This window comes from Larimichthys crocea, chromosome XVI (genome assembly GCF_000972845.2).
Source record: "Larimichthys crocea isolate SSNF chromosome XVI, L_crocea_2.0, whole genome shotgun sequence".
Taxonomy (NCBI): domain Eukaryota; kingdom Metazoa; phylum Chordata; class Actinopteri; family Sciaenidae; genus Larimichthys; species Larimichthys crocea.
In genome coordinates this window covers 18536791-18563749 of record NC_040026.1, presented here as the reverse complement: position 1 = coordinate 18563749, position 26959 = coordinate 18536791, and the positions used below count along the sequence as shown (strand labels likewise).

Genomic DNA, 26959 nt, shown 5'->3' with positions numbered 1-26959 from the left:
TCTGTGAGCGTAATGTTTACAATACTGTGGGCCAGAGCTCAGGAAAAAGTCCCGGTGTTGTGCAGAGGTTAAAGCGAGCTCCGGGCTTTTTCGTTTCTGTCTTCCCCTCATCGCGCCCGCTGTCATGCCATGGCATTTTAAAAAAAGAAAAAAAAGGGACAAAGCCTTGGCAAAGGCTCTGTTGTCTGTAGCGGAGTGTTGAAAGAGAGACGTACTGCAGCGCCGTGAAGGACACCGCATAATGTAAATAAGCACACAAACACCAACATGTACAGTGCAGACAGGAATATAGCCAGAGTTTCTACAATTCATCGGCACCCCGGAGCGTCGACTTCTTCATAATGCAGCCTTTTTTGCATCGCTCACCTTTGATGCATTTTGCTCTAGTCAAACTGACATTTAGTCAACTTTCCAAATGAATGAACGAGTAGGTGGGTGATTGAGCGAGTGAGTAGACGAGTGTAGACTTTTTACTCCTCCGTCTCCTTGATTAGCTCAATCACTCACTCCTTCTGATGCACTTGACATTTTCACGACAAGTCATTCTGTCACCGAACCAGCGCCCCTGGTGCCAAAGTGCTAAAATGCCCCATCTGCCCCGAGCGGAAGAGTGGAAGAGGAGAAGTGGAGCGGAGAGACAGAAAATCAGAGAGAGGGAGAGAGAGAATAGCCAAGAATAATCAAGGAGGTGTGTGTCTGTGTTGTTGTGTGCGTCGGTGTGAGTGTCTGCATATGAGCTGTCTCTCCAGCAAGTAGCTGTCCAGTGGAGAATTACTCACAGTAACAGGTTCCTCTGAGTGGATTGCCAAGGTAACGGTTCTCTGAGTCACATCTGCAGTGAAGAAAAACAGGAGAGGAGAGAACAAGATGAAGACGAGTGCTAACAGATTGAGAGCAAGAATGCCTCTTATCAGGAGCGGTGTACGCCAAGTGCCAGCGCATTAGCTCCTGCTGTTGGCGCCTCATCAAGTCTCTTACTTCTGACGAAGAAATAATCTGATAGTTTGCAGGAGTTAATTAGACTTTTTTCAAACTTTTTGTTTATCGAAGCGACACAGTGACACAGAAGAAACTTTATATAGCACCTGATCACAGAGCACAACGGTGTGTGGCATCTAAAAGTAATGTGCCAAGTTTAATCCCTAAAAATCCTTGGAGCAAACAACACAACTTATGTAAATGATTTCGTACTCGTTTATTTGGAGATACATAATCCTAAAGTGAGATGTGAACGCCAAATGAAGAATAATCACCAATCGAGGGGGATCCTTTTTTTTAACAAATGGAGTGTGTAAGTAGTTTCAGAGATATACAGCTGGTGAGTGGCAAATGCAAAGTTCAAAACAGGCGACACGAAGCCCGGGGCGAGTTTATCTTTGTTTCACACTCTGTTTATTAACTCAAGAGATTTAGGAGTCAGACTTGATAATCAAAGCTCAGGGAGAATATCTTTCACGACGCTCACAGCTCACGACTTGTCTATCGTTGATTGCAAAAAGGATTGACCTGTTACTTTTTGATTCCCCTCTCGATTTATAGAAGTGATAACCCCATGTTTTTTGGAAATAGCTCAAACGGATCTCATCTGGAGTGGAGTTTAGTATCCACTAGACTTAAGTAGAGGATACATCTCGACCATAAACATGAAAACAAACCCTAAATTTGATAAAGCTCAAATAAAATGAAAATGCTATGTTGCAATAGAATAAAAACTAAACCTGAATAAGAATTTGTTTTTCGCTCTTCAACAGAAGTCTTGCACAGCGGCTGGAGGAGTACGATTTATATGCCGTGTCTTTCTGTAACTAAAAACGCACATAAAATGAATGTACCATTGCATTTTAATAATGCCATTAAGTCTGTTGGAGAGTTATGTACTTGTATTAAAACACAAAACTATTTCTAAAGCGTTTTAAAAATCGGTCACAGTTACGTGGATTCATTTATACATAAAACACACGGCAATAAAAAAGGGCCCTGACCGTATTCATGATGAAAAAATATATATCTTTTGATTTTCACTTTAAATACTTCTTCAATTTCTTTTGACAATACAACTATAAAACTTTAATAAATAAGTAAACAAAAAGTAAAAAAAAAAAATCCAGAAAACTTAGATCCACCAATATAAATATTTATATACAGCTTATAATTACCCTGTGCTTAACCCGTGGTTTTGGGTTTGTTGCAAGTGTGAAATGACTGTAAGCCCGGGGCCAATGAATCCATAACGCCGGCTAATGAAGGTCCTGACCCAGGGATAAACATGAAAATTGGACAATTACTAGGTTCCATTTGCCTCCAATCCATTGTCATTAGTTGACAAACACTCCACATTTAATGCCTGGGACGTCGCCACTGTCCTTGCAAAAAAGGCAAATACAAACACTGACGGATTTTTACAGTAAAAAAGATGCACAACTTTAAACTTGATACTCCTGGGAATGCAACCATTCACTTGGAGTGTTTCCTGTGTGTTCGTTCAATAGAAGGACGTCGTGCTTCTTAGGTCACGCAGTTTGCTCAAACCACGGCAGACGGAACGCTATGCACAATTTTCACACAGCAGAGATATCGTGGCATCAGCCAAAGTAGTCTGACTTTTAAATAAAGTGCTGCCAAGTAAAATAATTGGTTAACATCCACGGAGTGCTATCAACCGCTGAGTACGTGTGTGCATGAGTGTGTTTTATCAGGCTTTTTCAAAGGCCTGTAACAAGAAGGAACACATGGCGATGTTTACTGGATTACAGTGATCGTCATCCTCTTTTTAATGCATCTCTTCGCTCTGTTTCCCAATCTTTAACCGTCTGCAATTCACTCTAAACTACGGCGTCAGCCCTCCCTGCTGTGAGAACACACAAATGAGTGCTAGGTGTGCACGAATAAAAGTGAAAACGACAAGTGAAATTTGAAACATGCAAGATATCTATACGGCACAAGATGGGACGGCCAGCGAAGAACGAGGGAAACGGAGGAGAGGAACAAACCCACCGTGAGACACAAATGCCAGGGAGGAGGAGTTGGCCGTTAAGTGATGTTACAGTGGATGAGTCTGCCTCTAAAAATAACGCAACATCGGTTGTTTTGTAGCATTCAGGATTCACAAGACAGATGGCGTCACCGTCGACGGTGCTCGACAAAAAAAAAAAAAGAAAAGGAAAAGGTCCATCAGATGTGGGTGGAGGTAACACATCTGACGTATTCCGACATCTTAAATATCACCAGGGAGAAATCCAGTGAAACTTTAACTTCATATTTTGTTTTCAATTGTAGATTTCGAAGATGCTTGTATATTTTTTAGACAGTCGTGGTTCATGTCGCCAGCAGCTGCAGCTAGTAAATAAATGCTTTAACAATATTACCTGACCTGATTAAGATGGATTCGGACTCCGCATCTAAGAAGTCCTGAAGGACAAGCATCAGTGGACTGAATGATCTAATGGGGGCAGGACACTTGGCTGGTGAGGAGCCAGCTCCGACAAGGACAGGGTAGAGTGCTCTTTTACCACAGTACAAAGGACGGGGGGGGGGGACAAATACCGCCACAGGCTTTTGAACCTTACAGAACATCACTCCTGGGGCGTTTCGGCTGCCTGGCATTTGCAGATGGCAAAAACATACACACACGCGCGCACACACTCATCGTGAAGTGTATAATGCAACTCCTCTGCGCTGTATCTTAATTTAATCTACACCTGCATGCATGCGTGCACACATCTGAACTTGAGGCGATCCGCCCCCCCTCTCCACTCTATCTTAATTTGATCTACACGTGAACCTTTGTCTGCGCTTGTGCACACACGGTGATTTAACAGGCGAAATTCACACACACACACACACACACACACACACACACAACACCAAGACCACAAACAGTAGAAATGAGCTCTGAACCTACACAATGCCCTTCACACATAATAGGCTGGAGCAAAACACACACATGTGCACACTCCCGGAGCAGTTACCTCCAGCACGAGAAGAAACTTGAATAATGTATGCACCCAAATGAGCACTATAATAAGAAATATTTCCCCCCTAACCGCTCTTCTTTGAGTCATCGCTGTAACGCAGCGCAGACCCCGTCAATTGTTTTCAAAAAACAATTCCATTCTGCACTGATGCACCGTTCACTTCATTACTGCGGCTATTATTCAGAGGTCCTAATGGCATCGGTGGCTGCGGCGCACGCATGTGTGAAGGCGTGCGTGTGCGTGTGTGTGTGTGTGTGTGTGCGTGTACTTTCCTTACCCTTGTGTGGAGGTCTTTGTTTAAGGGTTACTGTTGGGGATGGTGCGGGTGAGCGGGGCTGGGGGAGACGCTGATTACACGTGATGAGATACCAGAAATTACATTACCAAAAAAGGCAACAACACTACGCCCCAACTGCTTGTCAATACATACACACACTAATTAGATTGTACTTGGGGGAAAAAAAGTGATTACTTGATTACTCCAATGTGTCTGAATGTGAAAATGCATCTTGATTTTGAGTTAGAGTCACCGCTGGAATAGTTGATGATGACGACACTGATCTAATTACAGTGTGTAAATGGGACTGAATTAACAACATATTCTGGTGGTTTGTGTTGCTGGCTAAACTCTAAGCTGATAATCAGTAGTGGGATGCAGGAACATTTTCCCCATAGCTGGCTCCAAACCTGTATGGGCACATCTCCCCTCTAAATTGCCGATGATGATTAGCCTGCTGGTGCCTGGCCTGTTCTGATACCTCATTCTGATTCTGTTGAGTTGTTTGTATCAACTGTTAACCACCTGCTACACGAGTGCCGCTCTGCATTGTGCTGCGCCGCTTTCCCATCTGGCGGCGCAAATGAATGTGACGTTTTTGTCATTTGTGCAAATGTCGTTTGTATAACTGTCAAAGTCAACAGAAAGCATTGAGGGGTTTTTTGGAGAGTTCTCACTCTCACTGCGGCGCCGCTTCATCCTAAGCGTCCTTTGTTTTCTCTTCCTCGCCATCTCCCTCGTCTCTCACTCTGGGGTTTTTCTTGCATATTGTGAACATGTCGCCATGGCTTCGACGTCATTTCCCTTGCGTTTTCCAAGAGATTAATATTCGTCCTCTCTTTTCCAGCACTGTGATTGTCAGTTGGCTCCAAAAATTCATTTTAAAAAAGGACTTTATGAAACATTGTTTACAGTTATTAGAGAACTACAACTTTCTTTGAGATTTAAAAACTCAAAAGGTTAAAGGTGCCCTGTGAATATTCTGACCACTAGGTACTGTATAGACGAATGTTTTTTTTACAAGTGGGTTCTTGTTTTGTTTTGTACAAGCAGTTCATATCCTGTTGGTTTCACACCATTCTGTGACAGTGTAGTCATACCCCAACGAAAGCGGAGAATAAAAACGTAAACAAAAATTTCTGCATATTCCACAGGGTGTCATGACAGCTGGTTGTGACTATTACTGCCTAAAGAATCTGACTAAAGCCATTTTATTCAGCGAGAAGACGTCTGAATCGTATCGCCGTCGTAAATCAGGTGTGAAGTGCGTAACTGAACGAGTGGAGATGACAAACTTGGACATGTGGGGAAAGCGGATAAGTGATTTTGATCCGAGCAGACAGCGTCAGAGACATTTTGGGGGGATATGTGATTTTAGAGGAGAGAAAACACACACGCGATGGGCTGTTTATGCACACTCATGTTTGCTGGTGACCCCACCATAACTCTTACTGCATTAGGGGTATTAAAAACATCAGTGCCCATCTTGCTTACGACCAGGAAAGCAGACAGCTAAGTGGAGATGGTCCTCCTACGCCGGAGGGGGGAATCCACAACATCAGCAGAAATCGTGCTGGAGGTGGAGTTCCTTTCCGATATAACGCAGAGTGATGGCTCTCTGTTATTACACCACTGCTGCTCTCAGTGATCAGAAATCAGTGCTCATAACCACATTGCGAAAATCATGAATCACTTTAGCGGTCATTTCAATTGGATCTGCGCATTTACTTTGACTGTTATGCTTTCTATATAAACCGTGACCTCACCGTCTGCGGTTCCTATTATGTAATTAAAACAAAAGGGTTACTGAAAGTCAAACTATGTCATAATTCAAAAATCAAATCAAGTTAATTTCCATTTAATGTGTATATACTATACTATATTCTAGTGCCTTGACAGCGCTCCAACTGCAAATAAATTAAATGAGAAGAATTAAACTGATCCACTTGGAGGAAAAAAGTCCTAATCAAACATTTTATATACGAAGTTACCAAAGGAAAAAAAAAAAGGTCTCATCAGGGTCTCCTATCATCCATTATGATGTGTCATCATTTCTCTCAACGTGTGCCATGTTATCAATCATTTTGTCTGAATGTATTAAGTCACAAGCAAGGGGCTGATTTCTTCATCTCCAATCTCTGGGATGACTGTTTAACTCATAACAGACGCTCGGTTTGTTTGTGTCCATAAAGGCAGAGCATAAATATGTTGCAATCACAGAACCAATATTCTATCAAAATAAGAAAAATATCAAAAAAAAGAAAACGGCACATAATACCATCCCATATGCATCTGTCTCACTTGTCAAAATGGGTTTCCCTTAAAAACAGCCCCGAGCGTTTCATCAGGGCTCCATCCCAAGTGATTACTGGCTTGGTGACAGGCAGCCCGGTGACTCACTTTTGATTGACAGTACCTTAAGTCAGTAAATTTCAGTAGGAATATTCATGGCACGTCACTCATTTAACCTCTGTGATGCAGATCAGAACTTTTGGAAATATGATCTAGGTATAATGAACAATCCGCGACCTTGTAGTTGTTATCAGGAACTGCTGCAACCGTTTAAAAAAAACACTGCACGTCTGCGAGGTAGTTCTGTTTAACATGGTTGTAGCTGTGTGTTAGCATGTGGTTGGAGTACTCACAGCTGGCACTGGTCCCCTTTGATCCCCTTGGTGGTGCAGAAGCACTTTCCAGTTAACACCTGGCACACGCTCGCGTGACCGTTGCACTTGCAGGCTGGAAGGGGACGACAAAACACAGATGGAAAGGTAGATGGGAGGAGGAAGGGAGCGTAACAGAGGGATCCGAGACATTATCGATTAGCGTTAAACAAAGCTAAAAAACAATGGGGATAAAGTGAAGGTTTGGGGCTTGTGTAGTTAGGGATTTCCAATCTCTAGTCTAAAACCTTTGAGTCTAGGATCTCCTGGGGGCACAATAAAACCTACAGTTCCCACAATCTGTGCAATAACCGTTGTTTTCCCCCCACTTTTAAAAACACTGGGCTAGCAGTTTCCCATTGCTTGCAGTGTTTGTGCTAAGCTGCGCTACAAACCCTCTTCTGTTGCAGTGAACACGCAGAGATGAAATTGATATTGATCTCGAGTGCGATGGTAAACAAGTGTATTTCCCAAAAGATTGGCTGAACTTCAAAGATCCGCTAGGCATGTGTGTGTGTGTGGAATACCAACAGTGCAGCAATAGATGTGTGAAAAATGAGTGAATTGGCTCCTGAAGTGTTTCTCGTGTGGCAGCCTTTCAGGTTTGCATTTGCAGGACAAAAAAAAAAGAAAACTACTTCTTTCAGTCGACTAAGCTTTAAAACACTGAGACAGGGTGTTACATTGGGGTCAGTGAACACAGTTTCCCCTCACAATGTTAAATCTTCTCCTTACTACATTTCCCCAAGATGGCACATATGGATGTTTTAGATAACAGGGCTACTTTTAGCACTTTGTACTGCACTTCTTCATACTGAAAACCTGTGATACTGGGCTTTAATCGTACTGTGAGCCCACTGTAAGTTAGAGAAACATTACTTCATGTGAAGGGGCGTGCATAAGACTGACCTGTTACTAACCTGAGGAAGTCTTCATGTATGTTTAAGTTTTTTTCTTTTTAAGGCAAAGTTGACATTGTTTGTTATGACAACTTGACATTAACCAGGTCAAGACCTAATTATGTGTTGACGTTGCATTATAATATCATATGTGGTTGGTTTCGACTGCAATTACACCACTATAACTGTGTCAGGGATAGCCTTACCCTTCATGTCGTGGTTGTGACAGTGTCGCGTCAGTCTTATGCTCGGCCCTTCAAATAAAGTGTTACCGAATATTCAACGTCTCCCTTGTCTTTTACATTAAAGCATGGATGCATCTGCACAGAATGATTGTGACTCATTTGATCCTCAGGCTCCATAAGAAGAAGAACACTTCACAGATGCTCACCTGTGTAGTTTCACTTTACAGGTTACAGCTATAGCCTGTGCATGGTATCCGAGACTGTAAAGCTCCCAGGTGTGTGTGTGTGTGTGTGTGCATGTGTGGCTCCCACTTCAAACAATATCCCCCCATGTAATTTCTTAGGAATGCTATTCATGTGTCATAAGGGACATCCTCTTGACAAGGAAGCTGTACTGCCAGTCAGTCTCCGACTGACAGCATTATCTAGCACACATACAGTAAATGCATCCATTCCTATGCTTAACAGCCTATTGTTTGCTCACATTCTCCACATTAAATTCAGCAAGCATTATGTGCTTTTGCTTTGATGACAAGAAAAGCCGTATAAATTATGGGCTGCAGTCAATCAAGAAAATTTATTCTGCACAGGAAACACAGATAATAAATCTGCCTCATGTGCTGTTTAAAAAAAAAAAACTCAGTCAAAACAGTTTTATATCCAGAGAGGTAAACCTAGATACCACACCCCGGACGGGAGTAAAACGTGTTTCTGTTTCCTACAAAGCGGGTGTGGAAAACCACAGTAACACAAGAAGTCGGTGTTTGACCTTCAGCTGCTCTACACGTACTCCAATGTCAGGACAACACGGTTAATCTGGACGTTTCACTGCTTTTAGAGTGCCATTTCAACTTGTTGCAGCAGCAATAATAAACCAACAGACTCCAAACGTCTATTCTGCCTTCAGCTGTTTTTATCGCAACGCTTTATGAAACCGGCATATGGAGTAATATTCCCATTAATCAAACAGGGGCAGACAAATTGCCACCAGTTTTTAATCAGTGCACAATACTGCCCTCTGTTGGTTCTGATGCTGTATTACTGCATGTTTGTCATGCAACATAATCATCAGGCTTCAGTAAGTGGATTATATTCCTCTGAAGTTTTCATTTGCATTAACACTCAGCAGGACACGTCCAAACAAACAGAGAATGTAATTTGCGTTGTATTTGTTTAAGCTTAGTGTTGATCTGCTGTAAACTGAAATGAAATGCACACAGATGGTCGAGAAACGATTAAAGAGCGTGCAGGGGGGGTTAGGGTTAAACTACATCAGTTGACTGCTTCACCAAAATGATAACCGCCGATAATCCATTAAGTCTCCCGTGTGCAGAATTCATTTCTGCGCCGATGCGACACTCACCCTGGCACTTGCCACCATTTGTTGGGTCTCCATGGTAACCAGGCATGCAGGTCTGGCAGTGAGGACCGGTGGTGAGGTTGCGACATTGTTCGCACACGCTGCCGTTCACACACGTGCTGTGGCCGTTACACTGGCACGCTGCGGAAATGATACACACAGAGAGAGAGAGGGTTATGGATTAATACGACATCGGGGCCGCTTCCTCTTTCTGAAACTGCCTGTGAAATTTTTGATCTTGACACAGTGAGCGACTCGTGGCTGTCACGGGTGTTGTAGGGCAGAGAGAAACAGAAGGTGAAACTTACATGGATTTTTATTTTTTTAATGATGTGGGACAAGGAGGGAGAATTTCTGCTAACGTGCCTTCAGTCACATTCTCTGTCTGTCTGCAAGCCTCACGGACCCTCAGATAGTTTTGATCATCCTCCCTGCAGCTCATAACTATGATTTGACTAATGGTATTGTTATTATTAGAATTATATACACTTGTCAGTAGCTTGTGTCATTAAATTCATACAAACCAGACTTTTGATGGCGTCTAACCTTGTTTGTGCTGAACTTAGTTTTTCAATTTTCAATTCCCTGCTTTGGAAACACACTTCCCCTCCCCTCGTCACTGCCTTTTGCTTCGACAGGTTTAAACCTGTTAAATAAGGCGAAACGTCATAACAAAAAAAAAGTCTTTACATGTGACATTAGGCTTCAATTGATACCACCGAGCCTTTGAGCAAGCCTCACATTCTCAAATTACAACTAGCGTAACAGCGAGTATATTATCATCTTACATGACGTGGTTGTGTAGACTGGCACTTGATGAAAGCATTAAATGGAACACTAGCATAAGGTTGCATAGAGTCAGCAGGGAGGGATTAGTTGCATAGGGAAGCTGTAACATGAATCCTTGATAAGAACATCTTTTTAAACTTAAGACGTGACAGTCGATAGGTAACAACCTCTCAAGAAGATACGCTTATGACGGACGATCTGTAATTTTAGCCAGATGGACAGGAAGTGGATCCCTTACCGGGGCACTGGATGAAGGCCCACTCGTAGCCCTTGTCTTTGGGGCAGCTGCCCGGCTCCAGGCTCATGTCCTGGGCATGGCCCTGCTGGCCCTGCTTCACCGGCCTCTTCATTGGCCCCCGGTAAGACCCCTCCATGCACAGGCCTTTCCCCGTGCTGCTGGGATCTCCGCACCAGCCACACTCGGGCTGCTCCAAGCACTGGGAACACGTCCGCAGGCCTGAACAGTTCTGGGCTAAAAAAAATAAGAGAAGAAGGGTTAGAGACTACTTACCAGTATCATACTGGGAAGTTTCCATTACTATTGCACCCATTTACTTCATTTAAAAATGATTGACACTTTTATCCTCCTTTGTATCCACTTTTGTCTGTGTCTTTTCATTTTAACATTCATCCACCGGGGTTGTCACTTTGAAACAAACAGCAAATTTAAGCAACAGCAAAAAGTCATGAAGGATGTCGCTTTTAGGATTTTCTTTAGTAGCACATCAGCCTTCGTGACAGACAACTTGAGCCATTTTGTTGCCTTCAGCAGGGGCCTGAAGATCAAGGACCTTAAATGTGCTTTGCACTGAAAACACAAACTGGTTATCTGGTGGGCTGTCAGGGCAACGGATTTCAGAGCAGATGAGAAACAAGTGTTGAGCATTTAACAGTTGAAAGGAGGGGGGAAAAAGCCATAGAATGAAAATGTGTCAGCAAACTGGGGCCCAGTGAAAACTTTGTGATTTCAGTTCAATGAAAAGCTTAAATGCGATGTGTCACCTTGCTCGCGACTCAGAAACCCAAGGGAGCGATGTCGTTCTGTCAGTTGGGGGGGCGAACTTTCAGGCCACTAAATTGCTTGACAAGTTTCAGCGTCGCCACTTGCCTGCCAGACAGACAGTGTATGTGTGTGGTGGTGGTGGTGGTGGAGGGGGCTTGTCTCCTACTATTTTAAGGAGACAAACACTGAGTGCTTTTACCTCGGTTTATGTCAAACAAATCTCCAGCTATTCTGCTAATGGATGTGAAACCATGACAACGCAAGGGCAATCAGTACGAAGTAAGGCCATTTAAGTTTGTTTTGAAGACAGGACGTAAGTGGCAGATTTCTGTGGAACATAACATTCTGACAGAGGAAAAAAAAAAAAGCAGCTGGGTGACTTTTGTCTTGCCGCAACACAAAAGGCGCGTCGGAACAACAAAATCTGCACATTTGCGCCGGATTTTGACACATAAATCGATACGTGTAAGCATGGACAACTACATCTGGCATATATATGTTACATGAATCGGATGGTGACGGCTCATATGGCGAAAAAACAAGCCTCGCTTCATGCGCTGCTGTCACCAGTTCAGCAAACATAACCTGTGTTTTCTGTAATCAGATTTTACACCCTCGGTTTATTGTACATCCACTTTGCTGCTAAAAGTCTCCTGAGCTTACACTGACTTAAATCTGTGTCTGCGGGCTGTTTTTTCTGCTTACAAAGTGTTCCTGCTGGATTTCATAGAGACTACAAAGATGATAGTTTAAAATGACAACTCCAATATCTGAGAGCAATCGGAGCAAAAATTGATTTTTCTGTGTCCTGACATGTCTCCTAGTGCACCCGGCAATCAGCAGATGACAAATCAACAAGCATCCCTACGAATATGTAGATTTGCACGTCGATATGTAAAGAATTGAACATCTTTAAAATGCAGCTTTACTGCTTTTTCTCCATCCTGAATTCTCTCCAAGGCCTCTTATAATAAGACATAATCTAGTTTTTAAAAGAGCAAAGCACAAGTGTGAATACTGTGATGGTAGCGATTGATTATTTTCCAGTACTTGCTAATGGATTTCATTTACTATAAAAACACCACAAAAAGCAGCAAACCAAATCAACTGATAACAAGCGGCTGTCCTCATTTTAACAGCTGTCTCTAGGCTAGGGTTGCTACTAATGATTATTTTAAAAAAATCAATTAATCTGCGGATTATTTTCTTAATTTATCAGTTCAACTATTTTTTTTTCTAGAAAATGATAAAGAGTCCAAAGGTGACATTCAAATTGTTTATATTTCTGAATCTGATCGTTACATTTGAAAAATTGGAGCCTGTGAATGTTAATGATGAACATACTGCAGCCCAGTCACCTACAGCACAACAGCAGCAACTAAAACAGTGATGCAGGAAGCTTACAGGCCAGTCCTGATATAAAACATCACATAAAAAAAGGATCAAGGAAAATGAGTTGAGGAAAAAGGGAAAGACAACTCGACCTTGCGTGTTTAAAAACTAAAATGTGGCTTCAGGCTTTTTTTGGACTCATCTTTATGAAGCCGACAGAAAAGCTACATAAAATTGCTCATCAACAGATGACAAATGTTGCTTCAAATCATGACACGCGATGGGCAAATCTCAAGAGAACTGCTGTGGAAGGCCATAAATGAAGAGTTCTTCCCCACAGCAAAGCAACAAAACAGTTACCAACTATTAGGAACTCACAAATAATAACCTCAGATCTACAAAATAAGACAATGCTGCTGAGAGAAACCAATATAACACAGTGTGCCCTTTCAAAGTCCCCCTGCAGGCAATGACACTTCGGAATATTTTATCCTACGTCTATGGTTTTAAGTGCATTTATGCGGTGTGCTCAGCACAAAGCACGCTCCTCTGTGCGCTGAAAGGAAGGGTAAAAGGAGGGAAGTGAGGAAAAGAGCAAAGCGGGTGAGATAATCCTAAACTTAAGTGGTGATCGAAAACTTTGAGAGTGAATGTGAAGGAGCAGAACAAAACAGAGAGAGACGAAAACACGCAGGGAATTTATAGGATACCCTTTCTCTGTCCTTCACGGCGAAAAGGGACAGAATCCTCAAGCCAAACGTCTCTGGGTTACCTAACACCAGCTGACACAAATGAATTTGAGACCTGAACTCCCTAAATTTGTTACTCACTAAACTGATCTGATGTTTTTTTTACGATCTGACACAGCCATGGTCTATAAATCATACATCACACACACACATACACCCACAACACGGGCACAACAGCGCCGGCTCTGAACAACTACAATGACCTTCAAGTGAAAGAGCTCTCTGATGTTAACAGGTGTACCTCTGTATTTGTCCGGTTAGTTCCCTTTAATTCAGTAATTAAAAAAGAATAAAGGAAGCAGACGTGTTTCATGTTTAAACGGTAGCATATTAACTATTTATTCATAAAGAATAAAGAGGTTACATTTAGTATAACCGTTACCTTGTTATCCGCAAAAGTGCGTTTACATATTAATACTATATGTAACAGAAAACGTGAATTATTCACAGTTGCCTGATGTAAAAACATCTCAGGTGTTTCTGTTACTGAAAACTGTTACTATACTGTATGTGGAGCCATTCCCATTATGCTCCCAGAGTGAAGTTATTGGTAGGCAATCTCTGAAACTGCTCCCTGATACGTGACTGTCTTTAAACCACTTAAAGCCAGCTAGTGGTAAAGAGTCCATCTGCAGCAGAGTCAACAGGGAAATCTAACAGTTGAGGGCGACTATATGCGAGAATAATTGGCCATTACAACCCAAAAATCAGCCTCCAAAGCCAATCACGCGAAGCTAATACCATTTTCCCGCTGACACAAACACCTTCCACTTTAAGCCGTTTTCCTCCCTCCCTACCTCCGTTCTCTCTGTGATGAATATTGACTACTTACAGAAGCCAGTGTGGGGAAAGCTTAATGGCGGCCACCTTCATGCCAGACTATACGGAGAAACCTTGTCTGGATAAAGCTGGGTGAAACACACTTACCCACGCAATCTCCGGTCTGCCACTCCAGACACTGGCCATAGGGGAACGAAATGACATAGGCGGTGGAGTCGACACAGCGCTGCGCGCTGCCGCACCACATGCACTCCATGGCCTGGTTGGTGCAGTTGGCGCAGTTGGTGTGCAGCGAGCACGGCTTCTTACAGGATGGACGTGTGCTCTGATTGGGGTTTCCTGGACAGGAAGAAAAAGAATAATGAGTTTCTGTGTAATGTGTAAAATGTTCTGCCAAACGGATGTAGAGAATATGTCTCACCAGTGGCTTTTTCACAGATGAGGCCGTGGGCAGTGGCTGTACATGGATTGGCTCTAAGACCGGTCACCTGAGGCTCCTCCAGGTAGGCACAGAAACCAGAGTCACTGGGCTCACCGGGCAGCCAGCGCAGGCTGCTGTTGGTGAACGGTGACATGTCCTCCCAACCCCAGTATGACACGTTGATTTTCCTCAGGCCGACCCAGGGAGACAGCCGCTGTGGAGACACGGCAAAGGGACTTACAATAAAGCCCGAAAAGCAACCGGGATAAAACCGTGCCTGGCTTTCTGCTCCATCGTGCCATTTAAGAAAACAACAGTTACTACGTTTACACCTGGGAACCAAGAACGCCATTAAAAGTCTGCTGAAAATAATTTCACACATGTAATTACTTATTTGCCTTCAGGATTCGGCTTCTAATGTAATAGGGAAAATTATTGGAAATGGCATGTCAACGTGGTGTCTGGAACAAACAGGCGAGTTTCAACACAAGCAGACTGAATGATACCCTCATGAATACAGCAGGCATGACCAAACTCAAATCATTGGTGGGCTCCACAGTTTTTGTTCAGTCGGGGCGGGGTATGTCGCTGCGGGCAGATGAGAAGGTGAGTGTTTGCCCAAAAGCACATTTCATTATTTCCATTAAAGACGAAGAGGCTTGAATTATGACGCTGTTAGGAGTGTGGACAAATCAGAATTTATGAGTTCAATTTTATGAGCTGTTCTCGGCTGCATTGCCGGGCAGATTGAACTAAAGAACGTGGAGCCTAGTAGTCCTAAAAAATTTTAAACCGACTCACTTAGTTTGAATTTCATCACAGATTTTTGTTAATGCGGTGTTGATTTATTTTTGCCTTTTAAGTATGAATTTGATTTTTTTTATATATATGCAGAATAAGAAAGAGGAGAAGGAGGAGGAGGAAAAGAGGGGAAGAAGAATAAGGAGGAGGAAGAGAAGGAGAAGAAAGGAGAAGAAGGAGAAGGAGGGGGAGAAGGAGGAGGAGGAGGAGGATGGGGAGCAGAAGAAGGATGAGGAGGAAGAAAAGAAGAATAGGAGGAGGAGCAGGAGAAAGAAGGCAGAGGAGGATGAGGATGAGGAGAAGAACAAATACAAGAGCATGAAGAAGGAGGAGAAGAAGAAGACGAAGGAGGAAAAGAAGGACAGAGGAGGAGGAAGAGAACAGGAAGGGAGGAGGAAAAAGAGAATAAGAAGAAGAATAAGTAAGAAGAGGAGGAGAAGACAGGGACAAATTGGATGCTATAATTGTTTCTCATTGTTCCTACAGACAGCGAGTCATGTGGCCCTGGTCTGTGTGTATATATATATATATGAAGCAGAGAAAAGAAACTGTGGCAGAGCTACAGAGGATAAAAGAATTCAAACAAGGCAAAAACTAAGTGAAGTGATGATCACAGTCTGTTTCATCAGGTGAAGTATCTGCAGAAGCTAAAGCCTGGAAATGTTGTTTACTTGAAATTGCATCACGGTCAAAAAAACAAAGCGTACAGTTTGTGCCAAGTGGAAAACAATTTGATGAAAAATGTCTGAAAGACAATTTTCACGGGGCTAAAAAGGAGGGATGCAATCAGACAGAAAATAGAGCGGCATGCAAATATAAAACTGATCAGGAGAAAATCATCTCAAAATGCATAACTCATCAGTTACTGACAGGCTCGGGTAACAGATAACCACTCTGTTTTCTTCTGTCAGCTAAACACCAGGTTCTAAGCTGCATAACCAATCACTCGGCTTCTGAGGGAACCTTTAAATATTTACCATATTCACTGCAGGCATGACCCAACAATACATGACCAAATCTATGCTTCAACACATTTTATACTCATGTATGTTTAACCTTGTCTTGTTGCTGTAGCTTCTTTAGCTCCTCCAGGACAAAGTCCACTTGTTTGGAGGTGGTGAGTGAGGCGATGTTTCCGTTGAGGTTCTTGCAGTAGTGTTGGGCGTTGTCATAACTCTCGCGGCTGGAGTTGATCCTCAGGCAGGCCTCGCCGACCTGGCTCCATCCTTCACTGCACTGCTGGGCTGAAATATGATGAGGGATGTATGAGTATGGGCCAAGACATGTTAGATTTTTAGTAATACAAATATAGATCTATTCTCCTGTAGCGTTTACACGTGAAACTACTTTAAGATTTTAGCCCCTAAAATTCAAGTTAGAAATTAAAATATTAAACTTGCAGTAATTACTTTTTTTGGCCACTTGAGGACAGTAAACACAAATTATGAACACGAGATTGACATATCATTACCTGTCTAAGTTTGTATGGTTTAACCACTTGCTTGTTTACACATCCAGCAGTTACTGAGCAACATTATCATTTATTTGTAGTTGGTTTTTGGGCAAGAATCGTCCCTTTAGCTCATTTTTTTACTCTCTAACAACTCCCTCTAACAGCTACTAAAAGCTCCACTATGTACACTTGTCACATATTGTGTCTGTCTGTTGTTCGTGGTGGATTTTCAGTGCTTTTTTTTTGCTGACAACAGCTGTGGGCAAAAACAGTGCTATGCGAGCAGTGAGAGTAAAGCAAAATAATAAAGGTTTTGGCACACACAGCCAAACTTGTTTAAAAGCTGAAGGTTCATCGCTATAATATAATATATGACCCCTTCCACACAGTTTTTACATTTTTATTTGTTTGTTATTATTAAAGTATGCTTTTAAAATCAGAACAGTAGTTTAATACCGCTCAACAAGGATTGCCATACTCCAAGAAAAAAAGACTGCAAGTAGAGAACATAGACATGGAAGCAGATTGCAGGAAATCAGCTTTCTTCCAAACCACAGGGGACTAAAGATTTAGTACTGTGTGTGTGTGTGTGTGTGTGTGTGTGTGTGTGTGTGTGTGTGTCACAGATTTAGCAGGAGTGTTATCAGCATTTATTTGCCTTAGAGAGAGATGGAGAAATTTTTGGCTTCCAAATTGCCTGTTAATAACTGCATCACATAAAAATATGGTGGGTGCTCATTTATATGTATGTGTGTGAGCGCATGTGAATGTGTGTGCGTGTTTGTGTATTTCATGCATGCGAATCTTGCCGAGACTCCCTCTCAGGCATAACACACACACACACACACACACACACACACGCACACACACACACACACACGCACGATTTGCAGCTCCCACTGCTGCACGAAGCCCTTAGGCGACAACACTTCACAAACTGAAAATTATGGATAAAGTGACAGCAGCAATTCTTCAGATTCAGCCACAGTCAACATGTGGGAATGAGGAGTGTATAAATACACTGCCAGACCTGATAAACAACATCAGGATGACATCTCTGAAAATACCACATGCTGTGTTTTAATCAGATGTGCAGTACTTTGTTGATTCGAAACAGAAAATCAATGAATATCTGTTTTTACATTCCCTCCAGCTCTGAATGTCAGTGGAGTCATTCATTAGTGACCGCAACACTGTCTCACAATATAAGTGGCTGCATTGTGTTATGAAGTGCTCCATGACCCATATCCTCGATCTCGTGCACAAAACAAGATTATAAAGATGCTGGAAGTGCTACGCTTGCGAGGACTGAATAACTTTAATAATATAGTGTGCGTTTGTGTGTGTGTGGTACGGTCCAGCATCTATCTCACCGGGCAAAGCGTGGCACTCTGACTGATTCTGGTCCCACTGACAGTTGAGATTCAGCGAGCAGCTCTTGCAGTTGGCAAGCTTGCTGCACACCTGCTCGTTGCGCACTGGACACTCCGTGAAGTTCTTAACGTTCTGTGGCGAGAGAGGAGAGAATAGAAAAAAAAACAGGAGAGGTCAACTCGAGCTTTAAATTTAAGCGAGATCAGGAAAACACAACAGTCTTGTTACGAGGAGAGCAGTTTGTACTCTTCCTAAACAGAGGCACCAAGTAAAACCTGGATTATAGCTTGATTTCATGGCATGTGATGTTTCTGTGTGAGCTGTACACGAGACCAGAAGCGCTCTGACGCCCCCTGTTGGACTACTCACAGAGGTACAGTTGCTAGAGGCAGAGATGCACTTCTTGTCATCGCACCACTGGCACCCATTGGTGTTGGCCGTACAGCTGGCACAGTCCGAGAAACGGTAGCAGCGCTCGTCAACTGTGGCTAAAAAGAGACAATAAGAGTGCAGGTATGAGTGTGTGTGCATGGTCATAAGAATTATTTGTTTATTAGTATATAGAAATAAGTTCTAAGAAATCGAAAAGTTACTTTAAAAGTGTGAAAGAGGAGACAAGAAATCAAAGCTCTGACAAGTATGCGAAACCGGTTTGGAGGTATTTCTCACCAGCTTTAGGGGGGCAGAATGGGGCAGGACTGAGGCTTCCATTAGCCATGCTGGGTTCCCAGGGAAGACAGCGGCCTCTGCTCCAGATGCAGCGGACCCCTGGGCCAGCCTTCACGCAGCCCTCCTCTGCCAAGAAGGCCTGGCAGCTGGGGGGTCGGTAAACAAGCACATCGTTGAGCAGCACACCAGAGAAACCCCCGAACACGTACATGGACCTGGCAAAGAAAACGTGAGAAAATAGTGTTAACAATGAGGGACAAAATGAAGAGTAACATATGTAACTTTATAAACATGAGAAAAGAAAAGTAAAAGAAGACTGGGACTCTGTTGATAAGCAGCCACAAGATAAATGAAAAATCAAAACCGTGACACGCTTTTGACTCTGTTATCATTGTTTTTATGGTCATGGATGTTTTCTTATAATGGATCATAGCCAGGCATTGCCTTGGAAACCAAGACGTCTCGACAGTTTACAGATATACCCCTGGTGAGACTAGTGTCAGTTATTGTTAACATTATGCAAGAGTAGTGCAATTTAAATATGAGAAAGAAAAAAAAGAAGATACATTTTGTGAAGCAGTAAAATGTAGAAAAATAATGTAAAAGGTTAAATGACTCCGCTCAGTGTATTACATTGTTCTAATGTTGAAAAATGTAAGAACAGAAGTATCACCATACAAAAGATTGAGACTATATGAATGGACTGTGTGCAAGACTCACCCATTGCTGACCACAGCAGAGTGACCAAAGCGGTTGACATCTCTGTGCAGGTCAGGCTTAGGCAGGAGCCTCCACTCATCACAAGCTGAGGAAGACATGACGGCACATGTGAGGCAGCGTTTGGTTTGTCTGTGTGCTCATGTGATGAGACTAAGTCTAAATGAGCCTTTTGTTACGTCACAACAGCAACATAGTGCTGTTCTATTCCATGATGATTCAGTATATTCCTTTTAAAAGCACAAAAGCTCCTAAATGAAACGTCTGACGTTGACTAATAGTAGCAGTGCTATGTTTAAGATATGAATGGGATGACACAGTGACAGAAGACGCTTTTTAACAAACATTACTCAAGTTGCCAAGACGTTACCAATCAAATTGTGGCATGATGTCAAGACTATTACGAGTCCTACCGATGTCATAGGCGAGGAAATCGGCAGAGAAACACTTGGCCCCGTTGCTGAGCGATGTGTCATTGTGCGTGTTGCCTCCAAAGATGAGCAGGGTGCCGCTGAGGAGCGCAGCCGAGTGCAGGTAGCGTGGAAAGCCGCTCTCTCTGAGAATGAACCTGGAACGTGCACATGGCGTCAAGAGCAAATGTGACAAGTAAACATTGCAACGCACAATGTCATACGACGGACTTGCTCACGTGTATGTGTTGACTTACCATGTCCGGGTGTTAACGTCATAGCGGTAGAGGTCATCGACGAGGCCGTATTTGTTGGCCGGCAGCGCCTTATACCCTCCGTGAACATACACACTACTGCTGGCAACGTCGTACGTGCTGCTGTGGCCGTAACCTCCCTGAGGGACGGCACCTTTGGTCTCAGGCACTAACCAAGTGTTGGACCCTGAAGACACATATACAGAAAGCATTTAAAAACAGAAAAAGAAACACATTTTAATTAAAAAATGATAGAAATGTTTTCATCCTTAATCATGAAAATCTTGATATTCTTTTGCAGAAACCACAGACATCTCACTGGCAACAGAAAAATAAGCCACAATAGTGTTTAGTCTCATAAATTGTAAAATTTATTACTATTAATTAATTTTTTAATAAAGAAAATATTCCAAAACACCAGAAGTTATGGTTAGTTATTGCTCATTGCCATTTGAAACCACAACCATACTCAGTTTAACTGCTGTGGCTTTGAAATTAAGTTCAGCGTGATTATTAAGAGGGAGTATTTCTACATATTACTGCCAAATAAAGCTGTCTACAATATCTGCGCCTGCACAGGCACGCAATCTAAAATCTAAAATGTCAACTCTTAAATGTCAGCTCTTAAAAGCCGTGACTCACTCAGGTCGTACTCCTGAACGTTGCTGACGTAGCTGTAGATGGGGGAGTAGCCAAAGATGACCAGCATAATGGCCTCGCCGCCGTCTAGCAGGACGCTGTGGGCTGAGTGACCCTCCACAGCGTAAATCTGAGCCTGGGCGGGTGGGCCGACCACGGGGTTTCTCCGCTGCCACGTCCGGCTGGGTACGTTGAACACCCACAGCTCGTCTGTTACGTTCCCCCAACCGGCCTCCAGTTTGCCACCAAACATATAGATGTCATCCTGAAGAGGAAGATGAGGCATTTGCTTTAGAATGTTTAAACAAGCATGCGGGGAAGCTGATGCATGGTGTAATAAAAGGGAAAGATTTATCTTTATTTAAACAAGCCTGTGTTCAGTCCCACTCTGTTATTACTTCTTTCTAATAATCATGGATATATGGTCAAGGGAAGAAAAAAAACATGTCTCTCAGCTTTGTGTTTGAAGATAGATTACAATATGCAGTTATTCCAAGATGACGTTTGTTAACACTGAAAATAAGCTGTCTTCCTTTCAAAGTGCCCACTGCGGTTTCCTCTTTGTGTGAGCAAACGTCGATTGTTTTTCCACCCCTACCTACTACTAACAGTTGTGCTTTTTCTAAAATCCCTCTGTACGAGGAGAGGTTGCGACATATCTGTGTGTGTTTACCTGGTAGGCAGCAAGTGAGTGGCCGTATCTTGGCACGGGGCCACTGTTGATGGGGACTGTGTTCCAGATGCCGCTCTCAAGGTTGTAGCTGCAGACCAAAGCAACAGGACATTACGCTCGTGTGTATGAAAATGCATACAGAACACTAATACAATACATTAAGTTTGTCCTTCTGTGACTTCTCATCTTTTTTTTTAATGCTGAAACATACAAAATGTATCAGCTTTACTTCATGCCAAAAAGTTTCCAGACACAAAAATCACTTTTGTTTTGTATGTTTGTAAGCTAGACACCTGGTCATGTCATCACACATTGGCCTTTTATTCAAAATACTTTTGGACCCCAGCGTCAATTTTCCAACCGATTTCCACCTGATGATGAATGAACACTGAGCAGATGGAAGAGAGCTCATCCAGGCAATAAAGACAAAACCTCTAGTTAACTCCACACCAGGACATGAGTCAGCACAGAAGTCAGTTCTGCTTTTTTTTTTTGCAAAAACATACAAGTACAGCAAAGGTAATGCGCCGCCTACATGCTCGCAGAACACGTCAGTGAAACCTGAACTCCCACACTTGTCAGCGTCGACAAAGAGAAACAGGTAGCTCTCCCACTGGGTTGGGTTTCCTCAAGGGATTTGCTTGACAGATAGTATTCTGTGAAGCCGCAAGCTTTCCAGCAATTTCCCCTTTAGTAGTTTTTGCTTAGATGTGTATGAGAGCATTCAAAGTAGGGGAACAGTCGGGGATTAATCTGACACTGTGTACATGAAAAGAAATAAAGATGATACATGTTGCGGGCAGGGCATGCTGTGTTATTTTCTTGATCTCTATTGTACTGTGGACTGAACAAACATAATCTGGCTTGTTGTATGGATACGTGAACAATGATGTTTTGTAATCCAACAGTGAGTCAGACATTTTTGCTCCACCGTCTATAACTTACTTGAGGATCATCTGGAAGGAGGTGTAGTTGAAGGTGTAGCCACCCACCACCCACATCACCTTTTCCTGCACCACGGCCTTATGGGAAGCTCTGGCAAGCGACGTGCCGAAGGGCTTGACGCTCGGTAGGACCCAGAAGGATTCTGTTGAAGGTACGGTGAGCGAGCAGTCTGGGCCTACGAGACGGGATGACAAAGACAAATGTCAGCTGAGGGTTTATGTTGAAATAAAACAACAAGAATTCTTTTCAGAGCTGCGTGAACTTAAAGACAAAGACAAACATTTATCTGACTCTGAAACTCTCCCTGGATGAAATTCTTCAGCAGCATCCGACACATATTTTCACACCTACTCAGCAAAACATCGAGAGGCGCACACACACACACACACACACACACTCTTGAAGCAAAACAAACACATGACCACTCCTTAAAGAAACACGACAGGCAGGGAGGTGTGAATATATTAAACTGTGTGAGTGAAGAGCTGAAAGCAAGAACACCTCTGCTAATGGTTCTGTCAAGTCCCGTTATGTGAAAGATTAGGGCCCCCTCCAGCTGGAGGCACAGAATAATAATAATGCACTGTCACGTGTTCCTTATCAATATTATCATAAGACAACACAGCTGTTCACACTTGTCTGTTAGCCTAACACTTCCTTCGTCACATCTTCCTGCATAATTAACACAGCAGACACGGGAGAGGCGGTAGCATTTTACAACCTGCGATTACGAAAGTGTGTTACTCGTGATTCATTGTGGTGAATAATAAAAAAAACTGTGTCCTCACTATTACCTGCCAATGCTGCATACACACACACATGAATCCATTCTTTTGTAATTGAAAAGTTTGCCCACACCTGTTGGGGTCTGGATAAGAGCTTACCTTGCCAGCTGTCGTTGCAGACACACAGCTTCTCCCCGGTGAGGTCGCAGTAGCCGTGGTCCGGGCTGCCGCAGTTGTTCCTGCAGTATGGGATGTCGCAGGCCTCGCCTTTCCAGTACTTGTCACATTCACAGTACACTCTGCTGGCGGCCGAGTTACCAGGCGTGCACTTCCCGTGGCTGGAGCAGTTGTTGGGACAAGAGTTGATCCTGAGATAGAAAGATGTTTTCATTTAGCCGACACAGTGTGCGTTATTTAGGACCTTTAGTTGGACGCTGAGGAAGATTAATGAGTATCATCTAGCGTTTGGCAAAGAGATCAGTAATAGATGAAAAACTATCGAGCAGGTCATTAAAAGTGATCGTTCTTGTGGGTTTTAGTCCGGCAGAAAAAGGGCTTGAAACATGTTACCATCCATCAACAGCTAGGAGAAATAAATGAACCTGGAACCTGGAAACCAGTCAACTGTAGTTTATACTAAATTAGACACATCAGTGAAAACCTGAAAAATGTGACAAGACCTAAAAAAAAAAACCTGGCCACTTACGAGTAAAAGATTTCAAATCCTGTTAAGTTGTAGGCAGCGTCGCTGAAAAAGTGTAGTAGTGCATAGCCTGAAGTTGTCTCCACCTCAGGAACCGTCTCGTTTCCTCGTATCTCTGGCACGATGAGTCCGCTGTCGAGAAAAAGAGGTACAATTCATTGGAATCGCTTGTTACTCACAAGTCACAGCAAACAAGCTCATAACTCTCTGCTAAATCAAAATGACACAGTGATTAAAAACACAGTCTCTCGCTTTGGAGCTTCTCACCTGAAAACAGCAACCAGAGGAGCATATATCGAGTCTCCGTCGTAGACGTACATATGGTCCCAACTACATTCTGTAGCAAAGTGGTTAAATCTTAACCGAAGAACTGCATTTGGACTGCGGGGGAAACATTTAAAACATGGTTTAGGGTTCACGGATGAACATCTGAACAATGTATTGCTAGGAAAAGATTATTCACGCTGAATACACATCATCATTTGACCGAAAGATAGTCTGTTTTAACAGCGATAAATAAGTGTTTTTATCCCAGGATGATGGGCTGTCCTCCCTTTCCCTGCTAGTATCAAAATTTCCCTACAGCCCTGTCCTCACCGTCACCGCAGTTGCCATGGCAATTAAAAGCATCAACAAGCACAAGGCTGCCTCCTCTCCCTAAATCACTGATTAAAATATAGCAGTTGAAAAACAGCCGTCTAAACCAAACCGTCTAAGCAACAAAAGTATACTCAGTGTGAGTGGAATATACTGATTTATAAAAGCACTTACTAGCCCTCAATGAGCCAGGTGCACTTTGTTTTGTATTTGTAGTTGATTGGACCATCTGTGAGGTATCCTGAGGGCTCCGTCAACCTGGAAGACAGAAAGAAACCGTTAAATGTCGAGTTTTTGTCAGCTGGGGAAAAAAAAACAAGTTTAATCAATTTAATCCAGAAAAAAAACAGAAGCAACAAGTTATCGTCTTAATTTGTCACGTTGCCAAAAAGACAGAGAAACTTCTCGGAGACATCAAAGTGGCACGCAGTGCTGCGTTCACTTCCAGAGATTCGAGATAAGAGAGCCAGAAATACTGGCAGTCAGCCCAAGGTCAGTCCCTGGCCTGCAAAGCAAGAGGTGCAATCAGCTGTCTCCTAAAAAAGGTTCCTCTGCTCCTTGTTGCCAACGTCTCAAGTCAGATACTGGAAACAACTTTCAGCAAAGTATTCTTTACGGGAAAACACCAGTGTCACAACGATAGATGCTTTTTAATTAAACTAGAGTTGTATAAATCCCAAAACTGTGCGCACACTCTGAATTAATGTTAAAAATGATGTGGAGGCCAATTACCTAGAAATACTTCCTCAACACGGTAATGTATTTCCTGATTTGCGTCAGACTGCCCTACCGTAAGACTCATTTGTTGAGGCAAAAAATTGACTTCCCTCTTCTTCTATTTCTGACTTTGGAAGGTCCACGAATACATACTGGACTCACACGGGTGGTCTGAGTAACACGTGAACTGAACTGTAATCCTTTCAGATACATGACATGGTACAAGATTACCTTCATCTCAGAGATTTTGACAAGATAATAGACTAAGGATGGGTTATTATCGCATAAAGATGTGATGGTATGGATATGATAAGATTCCATCTTGACAAGGAGCCTTAAAAGATTCACCCAAACACGTTTTGTTCTTTGTTTGCTGCTCTTACTACCCGTCTGTAGGATTTGGTGGTCTCTCTAGCATGAAGAAGAAACAATGGTGGTCAAGAAATGCGTCCTGTTTAGAGCCAGTATTAGTTCGTCTGCTCTGGGACTCTGTGGAAGAAGACCTGTGGCGTCTAAAGTCTCATTCGAAGGTAACACAAACATAGCGCTTCTTATTTTTAGGTGATTACACACTAAGGAAAACACAGTTATGAGTGTTATATTTAACTTCAGCCATATTCTAAAATCATACACGCTGAAGCTTTAAATCTTGTTCCACCTACTACAGTTAGATTCATGTTTTTGCTGATTGGTGGAGGTCAACACTTGTGATTTAAAATCCAGCAGCGTGCAACCAGCCATGAGTTTAAGGTCGTGTAGACAGCCAAGAACGATTACTTTTTTTTTTTCTCATGCTGCTTCCGAGGAAAACAAAAACATCCTGTGGAAGAATCTGTCCCTGACCACATTGAAACTCTGCTGTCCACACTGCTATGAAGCTCAATTTCACACTTAAGAGTGAGGGAAATCACAACCTGTTCATGGGCAATTGATCGGGTATTAATGAGGACGCTTGTCTGTGTTCCACTGACTGCAGAGACGCTAAAATTCTCACATTTCAGCGGCTTGTCTCCGGGTGAAGGGAGGTTGTTCCCTGACAACATGCCTGATGACAACACAAAACCTCACAGACACATCAGGGGCGACGGTAATTACTATGATCAAAGCCTTTCTGTACACAGCACACAGGTGTACTTAAAAACCATTAGGTGCTGCTGTCAAGAGTAGCAGTCACAATGAGCATTATTATGTGGCGGTTTGAGGTTAGAGGCTCTTTGATCACTTGTCACTGTTTCCCTGCCTCTTTCTAATAACGACCACCTATTTGCACACAAATGACTTGACTTGACTCATTTTACCTACCGGGCGGGAGGTCACCTATGCTTATCAACGAGGCGAATTCTTCTAATTTAGAGACATCAGCTGCATCACCACATAGGCTGCAAGGCATATGCAAAATCAATTACCGGTAGTTGCATATGTTTCCTCGTAGCCACTGCAGACTTCCTTCTCTGGCAAGAAGCAGGAAGGATGTTTAAAGATTTCATTTGGAATCGATGCAAACGCATCAGGCCCTTAAGGCAACATAAGAGAGCATGTTAGAGTCCTGGTTATCTGACTTCATGCTCAGCTGTGCTGATTGAAGCGTGGCAAGATCGCTTGCTTCACCCGTCTCACTGACACCCGCACTAAAAAAGATTCAAACGAATCAAACGAAATGTGTTTTTGCACTCCGGTGATTACGGATAAAAATCACAAAAAAGAACTAACCGAGCGACCACAAATTGAATCTGCAACATCTGCCAAATGTAAGGGAATGTCAGTCAGTGTCTTAATGGAAAAGATTCACTGAGTTATTTGTCTGTAATAATAATAATAATAATAATAATGACAATAAACCGGATCTCTGT

General features: G+C 42.8%; 1 protein-coding gene across 1 annotated transcript in view; it reads right to left on the bottom strand.

The window, feature by feature from the left end:
- The window catches only part of atrnl1b (attractin-like 1b), a 57332-nt gene that overhangs the window by 28480 nt on the left and 1893 nt on the right, over nt 1–26959 (bottom strand). The window contains exons 2-21 of the mRNA XM_019264783.2: nt 24567–24650; nt 24063–24176; nt 23799–23927; nt 23252–23460; nt 22368–22542; nt 21423–21510; nt 20753–21014; nt 20114–20297; nt 19860–20014; nt 19450–19534; nt 18730–18944; nt 18430–18548; nt 18060–18192; nt 16290–16477; nt 14433–14646; nt 14159–14350; nt 10386–10619; nt 9362–9499; nt 6897–6990; nt 780–832 (exon numbers count right to left, since the gene is read on the bottom strand). Coding sequence (XP_019120328.1) covers nt 780–832; nt 6897–6990; nt 9362–9499; nt 10386–10619; nt 14159–14350; nt 14433–14646; nt 16290–16477; nt 18060–18192; nt 18430–18548; nt 18730–18944; nt 19450–19534; nt 19860–20014; nt 20114–20297; nt 20753–21014; nt 21423–21510; nt 22368–22542; nt 23252–23460; nt 23799–23927; nt 24063–24176; nt 24567–24650 — 3065 coding nt within the window. The remainder of the gene's footprint in view (nt 1–779; nt 833–6896; nt 6991–9361; nt 9500–10385; nt 10620–14158; nt 14351–14432; nt 14647–16289; nt 16478–18059; nt 18193–18429; nt 18549–18729; nt 18945–19449; nt 19535–19859; nt 20015–20113; nt 20298–20752; nt 21015–21422; nt 21511–22367; nt 22543–23251; nt 23461–23798; nt 23928–24062; nt 24177–24566; nt 24651–26959) is intronic.